Source organism: Eleginops maclovinus, chromosome 4 (genome assembly GCF_036324505.1).
Source record: "Eleginops maclovinus isolate JMC-PN-2008 ecotype Puerto Natales chromosome 4, JC_Emac_rtc_rv5, whole genome shotgun sequence".
Classification (NCBI taxonomy): domain Eukaryota; kingdom Metazoa; phylum Chordata; class Actinopteri; order Perciformes; family Eleginopidae; genus Eleginops; species Eleginops maclovinus.
This window is the reverse complement of record NC_086352.1, coordinates 6,013,289-6,027,000: the sequence shown is the minus strand read 5'-3', so window position 1 is coordinate 6,027,000 and position 13,712 is coordinate 6,013,289. Positions and strand designations below refer to the sequence as shown.

The 13,712-nt window shown below is 41.1% G+C and overlaps 1 protein-coding gene across 2 annotated transcripts in view; it reads left to right on the top strand.

The window, feature by feature from the left end:
• LOC134863647 (synaptosomal-associated protein 25-A-like) overlaps positions 1-13,712 on the top strand; it is a 53,068-nt gene that overhangs the window by 19,488 nt on the left and 19,868 nt on the right. For both annotated transcript variants that reach the window (XM_063882280.1, XM_063882279.1), the window contains exons 2-3: positions 5,787-5,893; positions 7,413-7,454. In XM_063882280.1, coding sequence (XP_063738350.1) covers positions 5,822-5,893; positions 7,413-7,454 — 114 coding nt within the window. In that variant the 5' untranslated portion in view covers positions 5,787-5,821. The remainder of the gene's footprint in view (positions 1-5,786; positions 5,894-7,412; positions 7,455-13,712) is intronic.

The window sequence follows — 13,712 nt, the reverse complement described above, 5'->3', positions numbered from 1 at the left end:
TGAACTTAATCTCATTCTGATGTCGCACCCACTGACACGAGCTCTGGATTACAGCGTCAGCCGAAAAGAGTAAAATATAAAATGTCAATATAAATATTTTAAAGTCCAGGCGTAGCACACACACACACACACACACACACACACACACACACACACACACACACACACACACACACACACACACACACACACACACACATTGAGAGAGAGATTGAAAGATGGAGAGAAGCACTTTGAAAAGGCTGCTGGTGTTTTCCTCCTCCATCTCTTTTCCCGGCACAATGTTAAATTATTAATCGTAGACTTGACTGAGATGGAGACGGAGAGACAGACAGACACACACACACACACACACACACACACACACACACACACACACACACACACACACACACACACACACACACGGAAATGTTCCATCTATTTCTCTGGTATTTCCGAAGAAAGATGGACTTTAAAGTCACTAAATCAGATTTTGAACACATGATTATATTGGCTGGATAAATTAATAAGAAGAATGATATTCACAGAGGATTTTTGGGGTCTTTTTTTTAACATACAGAAGGTTTACACTTTCATCCCAATGCATGAAAACATAGCTATATGGGTTATTGACATATCTTTCATTTTGAAGCAAAGGAAACTGAATTGATTTAAGAGCCGCTGGACTATTTGAACAACACAATATTTAACTTGTTTGAAATCAGTGTGAAAATGTGCAGAAGGGCTTCACTTTTATCTGTGAAAACCTATGTTTGTTTTCTTTTGCAGTTGAAAATTGATAAATCTGGAGGTGTCCTTTTCGTTTATCTTAGCTAAAAAAAAGAAGCAATATTTACAGAAGCCTTTAAATTCAAAATCAGTAAATCTTAAGCTTTGTTTTTGTTTTGCACAACTCTATTAGAACGTTTCAGTGTGAAGCAATGAAAGTGAATTGATTGAAAAGGCTCTGGATTATATAAACAATATCAGCATGTCTTTTTTTTTAAATCACACTGATTAAAACCTGTGTTTTGTGAATCCCCGTGCAAAATAACTTCACTTTTATCCATGAAAACCTGTGTCTGCACGTTATTTTGCACTGGAAATGGATAGAACCGCCCTGCAGCCACAGTCCTGAAGCTGCACTGTATGCTGCAGTAGATTAAATTACATCAAGCTTTAATGATCCCTCCTGGCTGGTTAAATATAAATCAGCGACAAAATACGTTGGAACAAAAACTCTCAGCAATGATCCGTGCAATAAAGAACAAAAAGGCGTTAGATGCAGAAATGATTTGCCTCATTAAAAGCCTAATCGTTCGGAGAGATAGCAGCAGATGGAGGGAAGGAAATGAAGGAAACAAGGAGCTGGTTTCCTTCATTTCCGTCAGCCGCATACATTTTTCATGCATCAAACTTCCCGCTATATGAAACACTGTCTGGCAGCGTCACAGGATCAAAAATACACCCCCGTCTCGGTGCTTTTTCTCCGGGTGACGGAGCTCATTTTGAGCCTCTGTTGATCCCCGAGGTGGAGCGGCACTGTCAGCGAGGTGGAGTGTCAGAAATCTTTCTCTGAGGGACAGCAGGGCTTTCTTATTTTGGGGTGCGTTCATGTGAACACAGAGTCTGAAACTGTGAATTATGCATCACCTGTGGGGTTAGCATGAAGTCTTTTGCTCATTCAGCAACACTGGGGCACTTTCTTGTCGCTGAAAACCTGAAAACATTGTTTGTTTTTCTTGGGCTGATGTTTCTCTATTCTGTGGTTAAGCAGGTTTGAAAGAGGGTTTTAATCCCTGATTATTGGACAGATTTTTCAGTTCAGTTCAGTTGTTCAGCATCTACAAGCTTTGCACAACCTGCAGAAGTACAGAAGCACATGTGGTTGCTACAACTGCTCTGATAAAGTGCTGATTAAAGCAAATAAATGTATATATAATCTCAATCTTCTCGATACTAAATTGCTCCAGAATTTGACTCATGGGTATTTCTGGCGCTCTTCCTTAAAGTCGTCTGTTACCTGCAGATTAAGCAATTGGAGCACATTATATTAATTAACATTTTTCCATCTATTTATTTATTTACTGATATTTCTGCCATTTTCCTGTGAAATGGTGTTACCTCTATGGTAGGTGAGTCTGGTGTTGGCAGCTCCTCACTGTTCTGCCAATGGACACTTTGAAAACAGCGTGACCTCTGACCCCGCGCCTATAAAACCACCTCTCCGGCATGTGGGGGGGAAGTCATGAATTTAAAATATGATAATAAATATTCATTTTGTTTTGAATCTGACCTTGACTTCAGGTTCAGTGACCTCTCAGCTCATCACAAGCTGCCAGAATATAATGAAGGAGCTGTAGATCTGCGTGAAGCATCATTAAAACTCACCAATTAAAAACCCAAACTGGAAATCCTGGATTGTACTTTACTGTGTCATTGTACCAGACGCGACAGACCCACAACACAGCCCTGCGCACACAAATATCAATTCTGATTTAAAATGTGCAAATACTCGCTTAGAAATGACAATTATAGAGACGCTACATACTGATATACACCTGAACATCAGCAGGAGAGGACTCTTTAAAGTAGAGACTCTACATACTGATATACACCTGAACATCAGCAGGAGAGGACTCTTTAAAGTAGAGACTCTACATACTGATATACACCTGAACATCAGCAGGAGAGGACTCTTTAAAGTAGAGACTCTACATACTGATATACACCTGAACATCAGCAGGAGAGGACTCTTTAAAGTAGAGACACTACATGCTGATATACACCTGAACATCAGCAGGAGAGGACTCTTTAAAGTAGAGACGTTACATACTGATATACACCTGAACATCAGCAGGAGAGGACTCTTTAAAGTAGAGACACTACATACTGACATACACCTGAACATCAGCAGGAGAGGACTCTTTAAAGTAGAGACTCTACATACTGATATACACCTGAACATCAGCAGGAGAGGACTCTTTAAAGTAGAGACTCTACATACTGATATACACCTGAACATCAGCAGGAGAGGACTCTTTAAAGTAGAGACTCTACATACTGATATACACCTGAACATCAGCAGGAGAGGACTCTTTAAAGTAGAGACACTACATGCTGATATACACCTGAACATCAGCAGGAGAGGACTCTTTAAAGTAGAGACGTTACATACTGATATACACCTGAACATCAGCAGGAGAGGACTCTTTAAAGTAGAGACACTACATACTGACATACACCTGAACATCAGCAGGAGAGGACTCTTTAAAGTAGAGACTCTACATACTGATATACACCTGAACATCAGCAGGAGAGGACTCTTTAAAGTAGAGACTCTACATACTGATATACACCTGAACATCAGCAGGAGAGGACTCTTTAAAGTAGAGACTCTACATACTGATATACACCTGAACATCAGCAGGAGAGGACTCTTTAAAGTAGAGACACTACATACTGATATACACCTGAACATCAGCAGGAGAGGACTCTTTAAAGTAGAGACGTTACATACTGATATACACCTGAACATCAGCAGGAGAGGACTCTTTAAAGTAGAGACACTACATACTGATACACACCTGAACATCAGCAGGAGAGGACTCTTTAAAGTAGAGACGCTACATACTGATATACACCTGAACATCAGCAGGAGAGGACTCTTTAAAGTAGAGACGCTACATACTGATATACACCTGAACATCAGCAGGAGAGGACTCTTTAAAGTAGAGACACTACATACTGATATACACCTGAACATCAGCAGGAGAGGACTCTTTAAAGTAGAGACACTACATACTGATATACACCTGAACATCAGCAGGAGAGGACTCTTTAAAGTAGAGACTCTACATACTGATATACACCTGAACATCAGCAGGAGAGGACTCTTTAAAGTAGAGACACTACATACTGATATACACCTGAACATCAGCAGGAGAGGACTCTTTAAAGTAGAGACTCTACATACTGACATACACCTGAACATCAGCAGGAGAGGACTCTTTAAAGTAGAGACTCTACATACTGATATACACCTGAACATCAGCAGGAGAGGACTCTTTAAAGTAGAGACTCTACATACTGATATACACCTGAACATCAGCAGGAGAGGACTCTTTAAAGTAGAGACTCTACATACTGATATACACCTGAACATCAGCAGGAGAGGACTCTTTAAAGTAGAGACTCTACATACTGATATACACCTGAACATCAGCAGGAGAGGACTCTTTAAAGTAGAGACACTACATACTGATATACACCTGAACATCAGCAGGAGAGGACTCTTTAAAGTAGAGACTCTACATACTGATATACACCTGAACATCAGCAGGAGAGGACTCTTTAAAGTAGAGACTCTACATACTGATATACACCTGAACATCAGCAGGAGAGGACTCTTTAAAGTAGAGACACTACATGCTGATATACACCTGAACATCAGCAGGAGAGGACTCTTTAAAGTAGAGACGTTACATACTGATATACACCTGAACATCAGCAGGAGAGGACTCTTTAAAGTAGAGACACTACATACTGACATACACCTGAACATCAGCAGGAGAGGACTCTTTAAAGTAGAGACTCTACATACTGATATACACCTGAACATCAGCAGGAGAGGACTCTTTAAAGTAGAGACTCTACATACTGATATACACCTGAACATCAGCAGGAGAGGACTCTTTAAAGTAGAGACTCTACATACTGATATACACCTGAACATCAGCAGGAGAGGACTCTTTAAAGTAGAGACACTACATACTGATATACACCTGAACATCAGCAGGAGAGGACTCTTTAAAGTAGAGACGTTACATACTGATATACACCTGAACATCAGCAGGAGAGGACTCTTTAAAGTAGAGACACTACATACTGATACACACCTGAACATCAGCAGGAGAGGACTCTTTAAAGTAGAGACGCTACATACTGATATACACCTGAACATCAGCAGGAGAGGACTCTTTAAAGTAGAGACGCTACATACTGATATACACCTGAACATCAGCAGGAGAGGACTCTTTAAAGTAGAGACACTACATACTGATATACACCTGAACATCAGCAGGAGAGGACTCTTTAAAGTAGAGACACTACATACTGATATACACCTGAACATCAGCAGGAGAGGACTCTTTAAAGTAGAGACTCTACATACTGATATACACCTGAACATCAGCAGGAGAGGACTCTTTAAAGTAGAGACACTACATACTGATATACACCTGAACATCAGCAGGAGAGGACTCTTTAAAGTAGAGACTCTACATACTGACATACACCTGAACATCAGCAGGAGAGGACTCTTTAAAGTAGAGACTCTACATACTGATATACACCTGAACATCAGCAGGAGAGGACTCTTTAAAGTAGAGACTCTACATACTGATATACACCTGAACATCAGCAGGAGAGGACTCTTTAAAGTAGAGACTCTACATACTGATATACACCTGAACATCAGCAGGAGAGGACTCTTTAAAGTAGAGACACTACATACTGATATACACCTGAACATCAGCAGGAGAGGACTCTTTAAAGTAGAGACTCTACATACTGATATACACCTGAACATCAGCAGGAGAGGACTCTTTAAAGTAGAGACTCTACATACTGACATACACCTGAACATCAGCAGGAGAGGACTCTTTAAAGTAGAGACTCTACATACTGTACAGATTTATTTGTGGTGTTCTTGATGTACTAACCTCTCCCTCCCTCTCTTTCCCTCTCCCTCTTTCTCTCCCTCCCTCCCTCTCTCTCCCTCCCTCTCTGTCTGTCTCTCTCAGTCTTTCCTGTTTGAGGTCAAAGTCCAGCAGTCATCATGGCCGACGAATCAGACATGCGCAATGAGCTCGCAGACCTGCAGACACGCGCTGACCAAGTAGCTGATGAGGTGAGTTCAATTCAGAGGACCGATAATAAATCATATTTTTGCAGTAAATGAAATAAGTATTGTGTAACTGTATCAGTATCTATTTGTGGTTTGGTTGGTATACATGGTACAAACATATCTCAGATATTTATTGTTCTATATATTCTCTTTAATTGCACTTATTAAATCGATGTCTTTAGTTTGAAATAGATTGTTATCACAGAGTGAGTGCCTGATGAAATAAAGTGAATTAAATGCAAAACATATATTTGGTTTTGAAATGCAGACGGCTTATCATCCAGCCGGTAAGTGTTCAGGAACATTAAGACAAATGCCATCACAGGTAGCGAAAGGCCATTTGATTCCTATGTAATCGCTGCTTTTGTGCAGGAAAGGTGTTGAAAATTAGAGGACTTTTGTTTGGTCACCGGTGACAAACAAATGACTCATAATATTATCTCATGAAGCCCAAAATATCCCTTTAAATCCTGCGGACACCGCTAACGGGACCCCTCCTTCTCGTAGCAATTAGCCCTTTCCTTTTTTATTTTTGGGAGAGGAAGAACTGTGCCCTCTGTAACGAGCAGAGAGGAGCTCAGGGGGAGCCCATAACTCTCTGCAGCAGAATAATAGAGCCGCTCAAATGTCCTTATTAAACTTTCATGAGGAGATAATGCAAGGCCAAGAGGAGGCAGGCCGCCGGGTGGATGGATGGAGATAACGCGGGGCCGAAAGTAAAAGGAGGATTAGGAAGGGAAAAGTGTTGGATGTGAAGAAGGTAATATGGAAACAGAGATACTGGGGAGGGTAGAAAGTTAAAAACCAATGAGATAATTAACCCCAGGGTTACAAGAGAGGACAAAAAGGATAATTATACCACAAAATATCAGTAATTCATTCATTTATTGTCATGCTTTTGTTGATATTGTGCGTTAAATAAGAGGTTTCTCAATGCTTTTATCCAGCAGTGGAAGAGTGACTTCAGCAGACAGTACAAAAGCAACCAGAAATAATAATAAAAGACAGTTTATATTTAAAAGTATGGCAACTAAAAGTGCAAAAAGTACTTTGTGGTATAAAAAGTGAAGCAGAATTAGCTGACCAACTTCCTGTCTTTATCACAGTTATTCTACCCGGCAACAACATCCTATTAAAAGCAGTGGAAGTATAAAGTATGATGAAGGGAAAATACTCAACGAATCTATCTCCAAGTTGTGCTGAAGTTTGTTTTGCTTTAGACATATTCCACCTCTGCTTTTATCTATCTGATTTTGTATGTCCTGCAGATGGAAATAAGGCTTTTCTGGAGAACTGTGGCTGGTTTTCAGAGGTGTTTTTAATATGTGAAAGGGATTACATTGACCCTGATCCTGTCGAATAACGAAGTACACGTTAAATTCAACAATCCTAATGTCAAGGTTGATTATTTTGTATTTTAATGCCGTTCCCGTTTACATGCAGGATTTTAATCCCTTATTATTCCACTTTTTGATATGTGTGTATTCCCTGTCTAATTACCCGCCTCTCTTTGTGTCCTCAGTCCCTGGAGAGCACTCGGCGTATGCTGGCTCTGGTCGAGGAGGTGAGTCAACGCTGACACAACACAACACGAGACACACAACACACACTCAATACCCGTGTCAGGCTAAATAGTAAAGACAATGTTTATATTTTGGACATTTATTGCACAACAGGAGAGGCTGAACATGCATCGGACAGATCGAGATTTGACTTGTTGTTATCAGGATATGGTTGTTCTATGCAGAGAAGGGATCAACAGCAGCAGGTTTAGTCTGGGTTTCTGTCTCTGTAGTTTATTTATTCAAATGAAATGAAAGTTTGAAAAGATCTCCAACACGTTGTTTTTTATAACGGATGCATTAATGTCACTTTCACATTTATCTTTGACGTTCAGACACTATCTGTTGTGATTGGTCAACCGCTTACAGATGTCCCGCCCCTTAGGCTATCACGTGCAATGTGTCGGAGCGCTAGCCAATAGAAGCGCGAGTGTTCCATAGTGATGTCACTATGCTCTGAGGGGGGTGGAGTGTGGGAGAAAAACTCTGGAACACAGGGATTTTAGCCTTTGCAGACCATTTACATGCACTAAAACCCATAGAACACACTACAGGAGCAGGAAGCAGGAAAACCGCCCAAAAAAGCAGAACGTGTCCTCCTTCATTTTATAAAAGTGAAGTATAAAGTAGCAGGAAATGGATTTGACTTAATCTACTTAGTTCTTGGATTAAACACATTTTGAAATCGTCCCACACACGTTATTGACCTGCTGTAAACTGCCAGTAGCTGAGTAAAGGTGCAGTCCGTCACGGAAACACAGGACGGTGTTCCTACACTTTCCCCCTAAATCACTGCTGGCTCAGAGAATAAGCGCGATGCTGATCTGTGTCAGATGAGCTCCTGCTGCAGAGGCTCGTGTTGAACCTCTGTGTTCCTAACGAGACACACAGCCAGACCTGAACACTGACCTGCTCCGGAGAGGAGCTGCTCCCCGACAGCAGCTCAATGTTTGGCCTTTTCACGCCGATACCGGGGAAATGCCACACTGAACATATGGTTGTCGGTACAGAGCGTGCTTTTTTTATTCTCCCACATGGTATTACTTTAGCTGTAAGACAAACAGCAGCTGTGTCATGTTTTGGCTTGTCTTCACCTCTCTCGCTGACAGCGTGCACTTCCTCCCTCTCACTTAGCGTTCCCCCGGAGGAACGGCTCGATATAGACTGTAGCGCGGCATTAACGGCAGCATGGATTATGGATGAGGCGCAACATGCCTCGTCATATGCCCTGAAAACACTCCAACGTTGACTCTAATTCAGTGTGTTAGTCAACAAATATCACACAGCTGTATTAGGTTAGTGGAAGGCAATCACATTACGTGTAGGTTCAACTGGATATCATGTATTACTGCTAATGTGTCCTTTGTTGACCTAATACATTTCATTAAAGTCAACGTTTCACTTTAGTATGGTGTGTGTGTGTGTGTGTGTGTGTGTGTGTGTGTGTGTGTGTGTGTGTGTGTGTGTGTGTGTGTGTGTGTGTGTGTGTGTGTGTGTGTGTGTGTGTGTGTGTGTGTGTGTGTGTGTCATTTTCTTGGTTAAAGCAGCACAGATAAGATGTCGCACATGAATTAGAAATAAAACAAAAATAAAAATCAACAAAGATCGACATAAATTAAAATATGGAAACTGTTAATATAATAATAACAACAACAACAACAACAACAACAACAACACCACCAGGAACCAGCGGGGCAAACATCGGGGGAACTCAGAAACCATATGTGTAGAGTACACGAATAGAAACACACAGAATAAAGGCTGAGCACTTTGTGCTTCATCACATGGAAATATTGAATTCACTTCAATTTATATTCGAGTTCAGAAACATTATGATCTACAATAATAACAACAACAATAACAAAAACAACAATAATAATAGAGTTATAGTTTAAGGCAGAACAGCGATGGAACCCCTCACCCTAAATGTACTTTATTCCTAACACAGGAAAGAGTGACGCTCCGAATGTTGCCTCAGTATGTTGCTGGGGGTGTTCAGTGTTTTACAGTATGTATGTTGCTGGGGGTGTTCAGTGTGTTACAGTATGTATGTTGCTGGGGGTGTTCAGTGTTTTACAGTATGTATGTTGCTGGGGGTGTTCAGTGTTTTACAGTATGTATGTTGCTGGGGGTGTTCAGTGTTTTACAGTATGTATGTTGCTGGGGGTGTTCAGTGTTTTACAGTATGTATGTTGCTGGGGGTGTTCAGTGTTTTACAGTATGTATGTTGCTGGGGGTGTTCAGTGTTTTACAGTATGTATGTTGCTGGGGGTGTTCAGTGTTTTACAGTATGTATGTTGCTGGGGGTGTTCAGTGTTTTACAGTATGTATGTTGCTGGGGGTGTTCTGTGTTTTACAGTATGTATGTTGCTGGGGGTGTTCAGTGTTTTACAGTATGTATGTTGCTGGGGGTGTTCAGTGTTTTACAGTATGTATGTTGCTGGGGGTGTTCAGTGTTTTACAGTATGTATGTTGCTGGGGGTGTTCAGTGTTTTACAGTATGTATGTTGCTGGGGGTGTTCAGTGTGTTACAGTATGTATGTTGCTGGGGGTGTTCAGTGTGTTACAGTATGTATGTTGCTGGGGGTGTTCAGTGTTTTAAAGTATGTATGTTGCTGGGGGTGTTCTGTGTGTTACAGTATGTATGTTGCTGGGGGTGTTCAGTGTTTTACAGTATGTATGTTGCTGGGGGTGTTCAGTGTTTTACAGTATGTATGTTGCTGGGGGTGTTCAGTGTTTTACAGTATGTATGTTGCTGGGGGTGTTCAGTGTTTTACAGTATGTATGTTGCTGGGGGTGTTCAGTGTGTTACAGTATGTATGTTGCTGGGGGTGTTCAGTGTGTTACAGTATGTATGTTGCTGGGGGTGTTCAGTGTGTTACAGTATGTATGTTGCTGGGGGTGTTCAGTGTTTTACAGTATGTATGTTGCTGGGGGTGTTCAGTGTTTTAAAGTATGTATGTTGCTGGGGGTGTTCAGTGTTTAAAGTATGTATGTTGCTGGGGGTGTTCAGTGTTTTACAGTATGTATGTTGCTGGGGGTGTTCAGTGTTTTACAGTATGTTGCTGGGGGTGTTCAGTGTGTTACAGTATGTATGTTGCTGGGGGTGTTCAGTGTTTTACAGTATGTATGTTGCTGGGGGTGTTCAGTGTTTTACAGTATGTATGTTGCTGGGGGTGTTCAGTGTTTTACAGTATGTATGTTGCTGGGGGTGTTCAGTGTTTTACAGTATGTATGTTGCTGGGGGTGTTCAGTGTTTTACAGTATGCTGCTTTCTTTAGCTTCGGGATGAAAGTGGTTCTGTGGTTGACCTTTCCCTCGAGTAAACTGTGAGCACGTGCTAATTCACCCTGTGTCAGAGCAGCTTATAGTGGAGCTTACACTAAGTGAATAAGTGGAGAGTGTCAGAGCAGGAAGCTAACTCGCCGACTCAGTCTGTGCAGTCGGTCCACGTCGGGTATGATACTGAAGGGGACATGTTGGTCTCATCTCAGGGTCATACTACTCTCTCCTGGGACATGTCTCCATGCTTTGGTGTCTCTCCTGGGACATGTCTCCATGCTTTAATGTCTCTCCTGGGACATGTCTCCATGCTTTAGTGTCTGTACTGGGACATGTCTCCATGCTTTAGTGTCTCTCCTGGGACATGTCTCCATGCTTTAGTGTCTCTCCTGGGACATGTCTCCATGCTTTAGTGTCCCTCCTGGGACATGTCTCCATGCTTTAATGTCTGTACTGGGACATGTCTCCATGCTTTAGTGTCTCCCTGGGACATGTCTCCATGCTTTAGTGTCTCTCCTGGGACATGTCTCCATGCTTTAGTGTCTCTCCTGGGACATGTCTCCATGCTTTAATGTCTCTCCTGGGACATGTCTCCATGCTTTAATGTCTCTCCTGGGACATGTCTCCATGCTTTAGTGTCCATGCTTTAATGTCTCTCCTGGGACATGTCTCCATGCTTTAGTGTCTCTCCTGGGACATGTCTCCATGCTTTAGTGTCCATGCTTAATGTCTCTCCTGGGACATGTCTCCATGCTTTAGATGTCCATGCTTTAATGTCTCTCCTGGGACATGTCTCCATGCTTTAATGTCTCTCCTGGGACATGTCTCCATGCTTTTAGAGTCTCTCCTGGGACATGTCTCCTTTAATGTTCAGAAAGCTCTTTGTGTCTCTCGTACTGTCTGTGCTGCAGCTCCTCTTTTCACCCTCTGTCTGAAGCCAGAGCCCAGTCTGCTCTGATTGGTTAGCTGGCCGGCTCTGTTGTGATTGGTCTACCGCTTAGAGATGTCCCGCCCCTTAGCCTATCAAGTGCTATGTGTTGGAGCGCGGGTGATGCATAGTGATGTCACTATGTTCTGGATGTAAACAAAGGGCTGCAATGCTTTGCTGTTGTTTTTAGTGCCTTTTTTTCAGTGCAAATTGACTAATATTGTTTTCAGGAAGTCCGACGTATAACTATTACTGAAATGATTCATGACACTTGGAAATTCTGGAAGAAGTTTTTTTAGGGAAAACTTAGAATTTGGGGTTTTTGGATAAAAGTCAAAATTTTGAGATTTTTTAGAAAAAATATAGAATTTCGGATTTTTAGATTTAAAAAAAATTGAATTTTGATATTTTCTGAAAAGAGTTTGAATTTGAAGAGAAAGTTCTGATTCCCAAATTTTCGGCAAAAAGCCTGAATTTTTGTAATCAGGAGATTTTTTGAAATAAATATATAATTTTGTGATTTTTTTGAAAACATAAATCCTTCGCTCCTTTCCTTTAACTTGGTTCTTGCATTATCCTTAAAAAAATCCCAATAAATAATAACACCTTTGTGTTTGAGGTCGCGTACTGTAGTTATTTATGAATACGGGAATGTTGAATTGAAGGAGAAATTGGGTTTTGTGAAAAAAAAATCTATAAAATATGAAAAATATAAAATGTGATCGATGAAATCGTGAAAATGAAATTATAGAAAATGTAAATGATAGAATTTAAAAATGTACCTGGCTACAGCGAGGGTCTCTTCCACATGTAGCATGTACAGGGACAATCTTTCCAGGAAACGTCAGTAATTACTGTTATGTCCCCAAACTCAGAGACAGCACTCGATGTCAGTCAGCGGTCGGACTCAGAAGCACTCTCGGTGAGTGGTGAAACGGGCCCTTGTCTCGTGAAAACGTTTCCCATAATTCAGTCTCCGGACCACCGTGACCTCTGCTCTGTAGCTGGAGGTTAGCTTAGTATGAAACCCAGAAAACAACACACCTTTGATGCACCTGGGAAGATCACAGGTCAGATCATTGAAAATGCATCATGAAAAACTCACTTTTTCACCACTTACAGTAAAGTTGGTGTCAGGAGTTCCAACCGAAGCAGCAGACGGTGGATAACGTGTATTCACGCTGAAAATGAGGAAAATAATGGGTTTTGTGAGCTTGAAAACGTGTCACAAATTCAAATACTACTCCGAAAATGTGCTTAATATGTCCCTTTAAATCAGATAACAAATCCCTTGATAAATACCCATGCCCCCCCCCCCCCCCCAGACAGATCTGTGTACACCGTTTCCCCTTTTTACAGTTTTTAAAATCAGAAACACCTTATTTCCATTTCAAAACAGAATAAATATAAACCAGAGAAGTTAAACCTCTTCTGCGATATATGTCAACAATACATTTTAAAGTATGTGTGTATAATATCACATTACACGTATTTGGGTATTTATATTATTAATGGTATGTATCCTTACTGGCCTAAAATGCAGAGACTTATAGAGTAATAATTCCAGATGAATTGCAAATGAAGGTAATGAGCTGCAGGCTGCTTCATATCTAACAGACGGATGTTAAAGTCGGATTTCCTATAAAAAAACAATGTAAATAACAAACGTTGCCAAAGGTAAAACTCATTATCTTTCAAAATAATTATCTGTAAATATATTATATTGTTTGGAAGTCTTACACACATCTCTAGTATTAACGTAAATACTTATTGTACTTTTTTTTAAAGACACCAGAAAGATGTCAGCCGTACACCGAGGGGAGGACACTGTCTGTGGTGCGACACGTTTCTCTGAAAGGGTTTTTATTATCAAGCGTGATCCAGAGATATTGAAGTTCTTACGAACACCGTTATCTTCACACCAGGCTGGGAACAGAAATGAGAAACTCCTCGGCGGCTCGGAGAAGGAGAGCGAGAGATGGAAATGAAAAATAAAAACCAGTGCGACAGAGGGACGAGAGGAGGAGAGTGTGAAAGATAAACAGAGTGT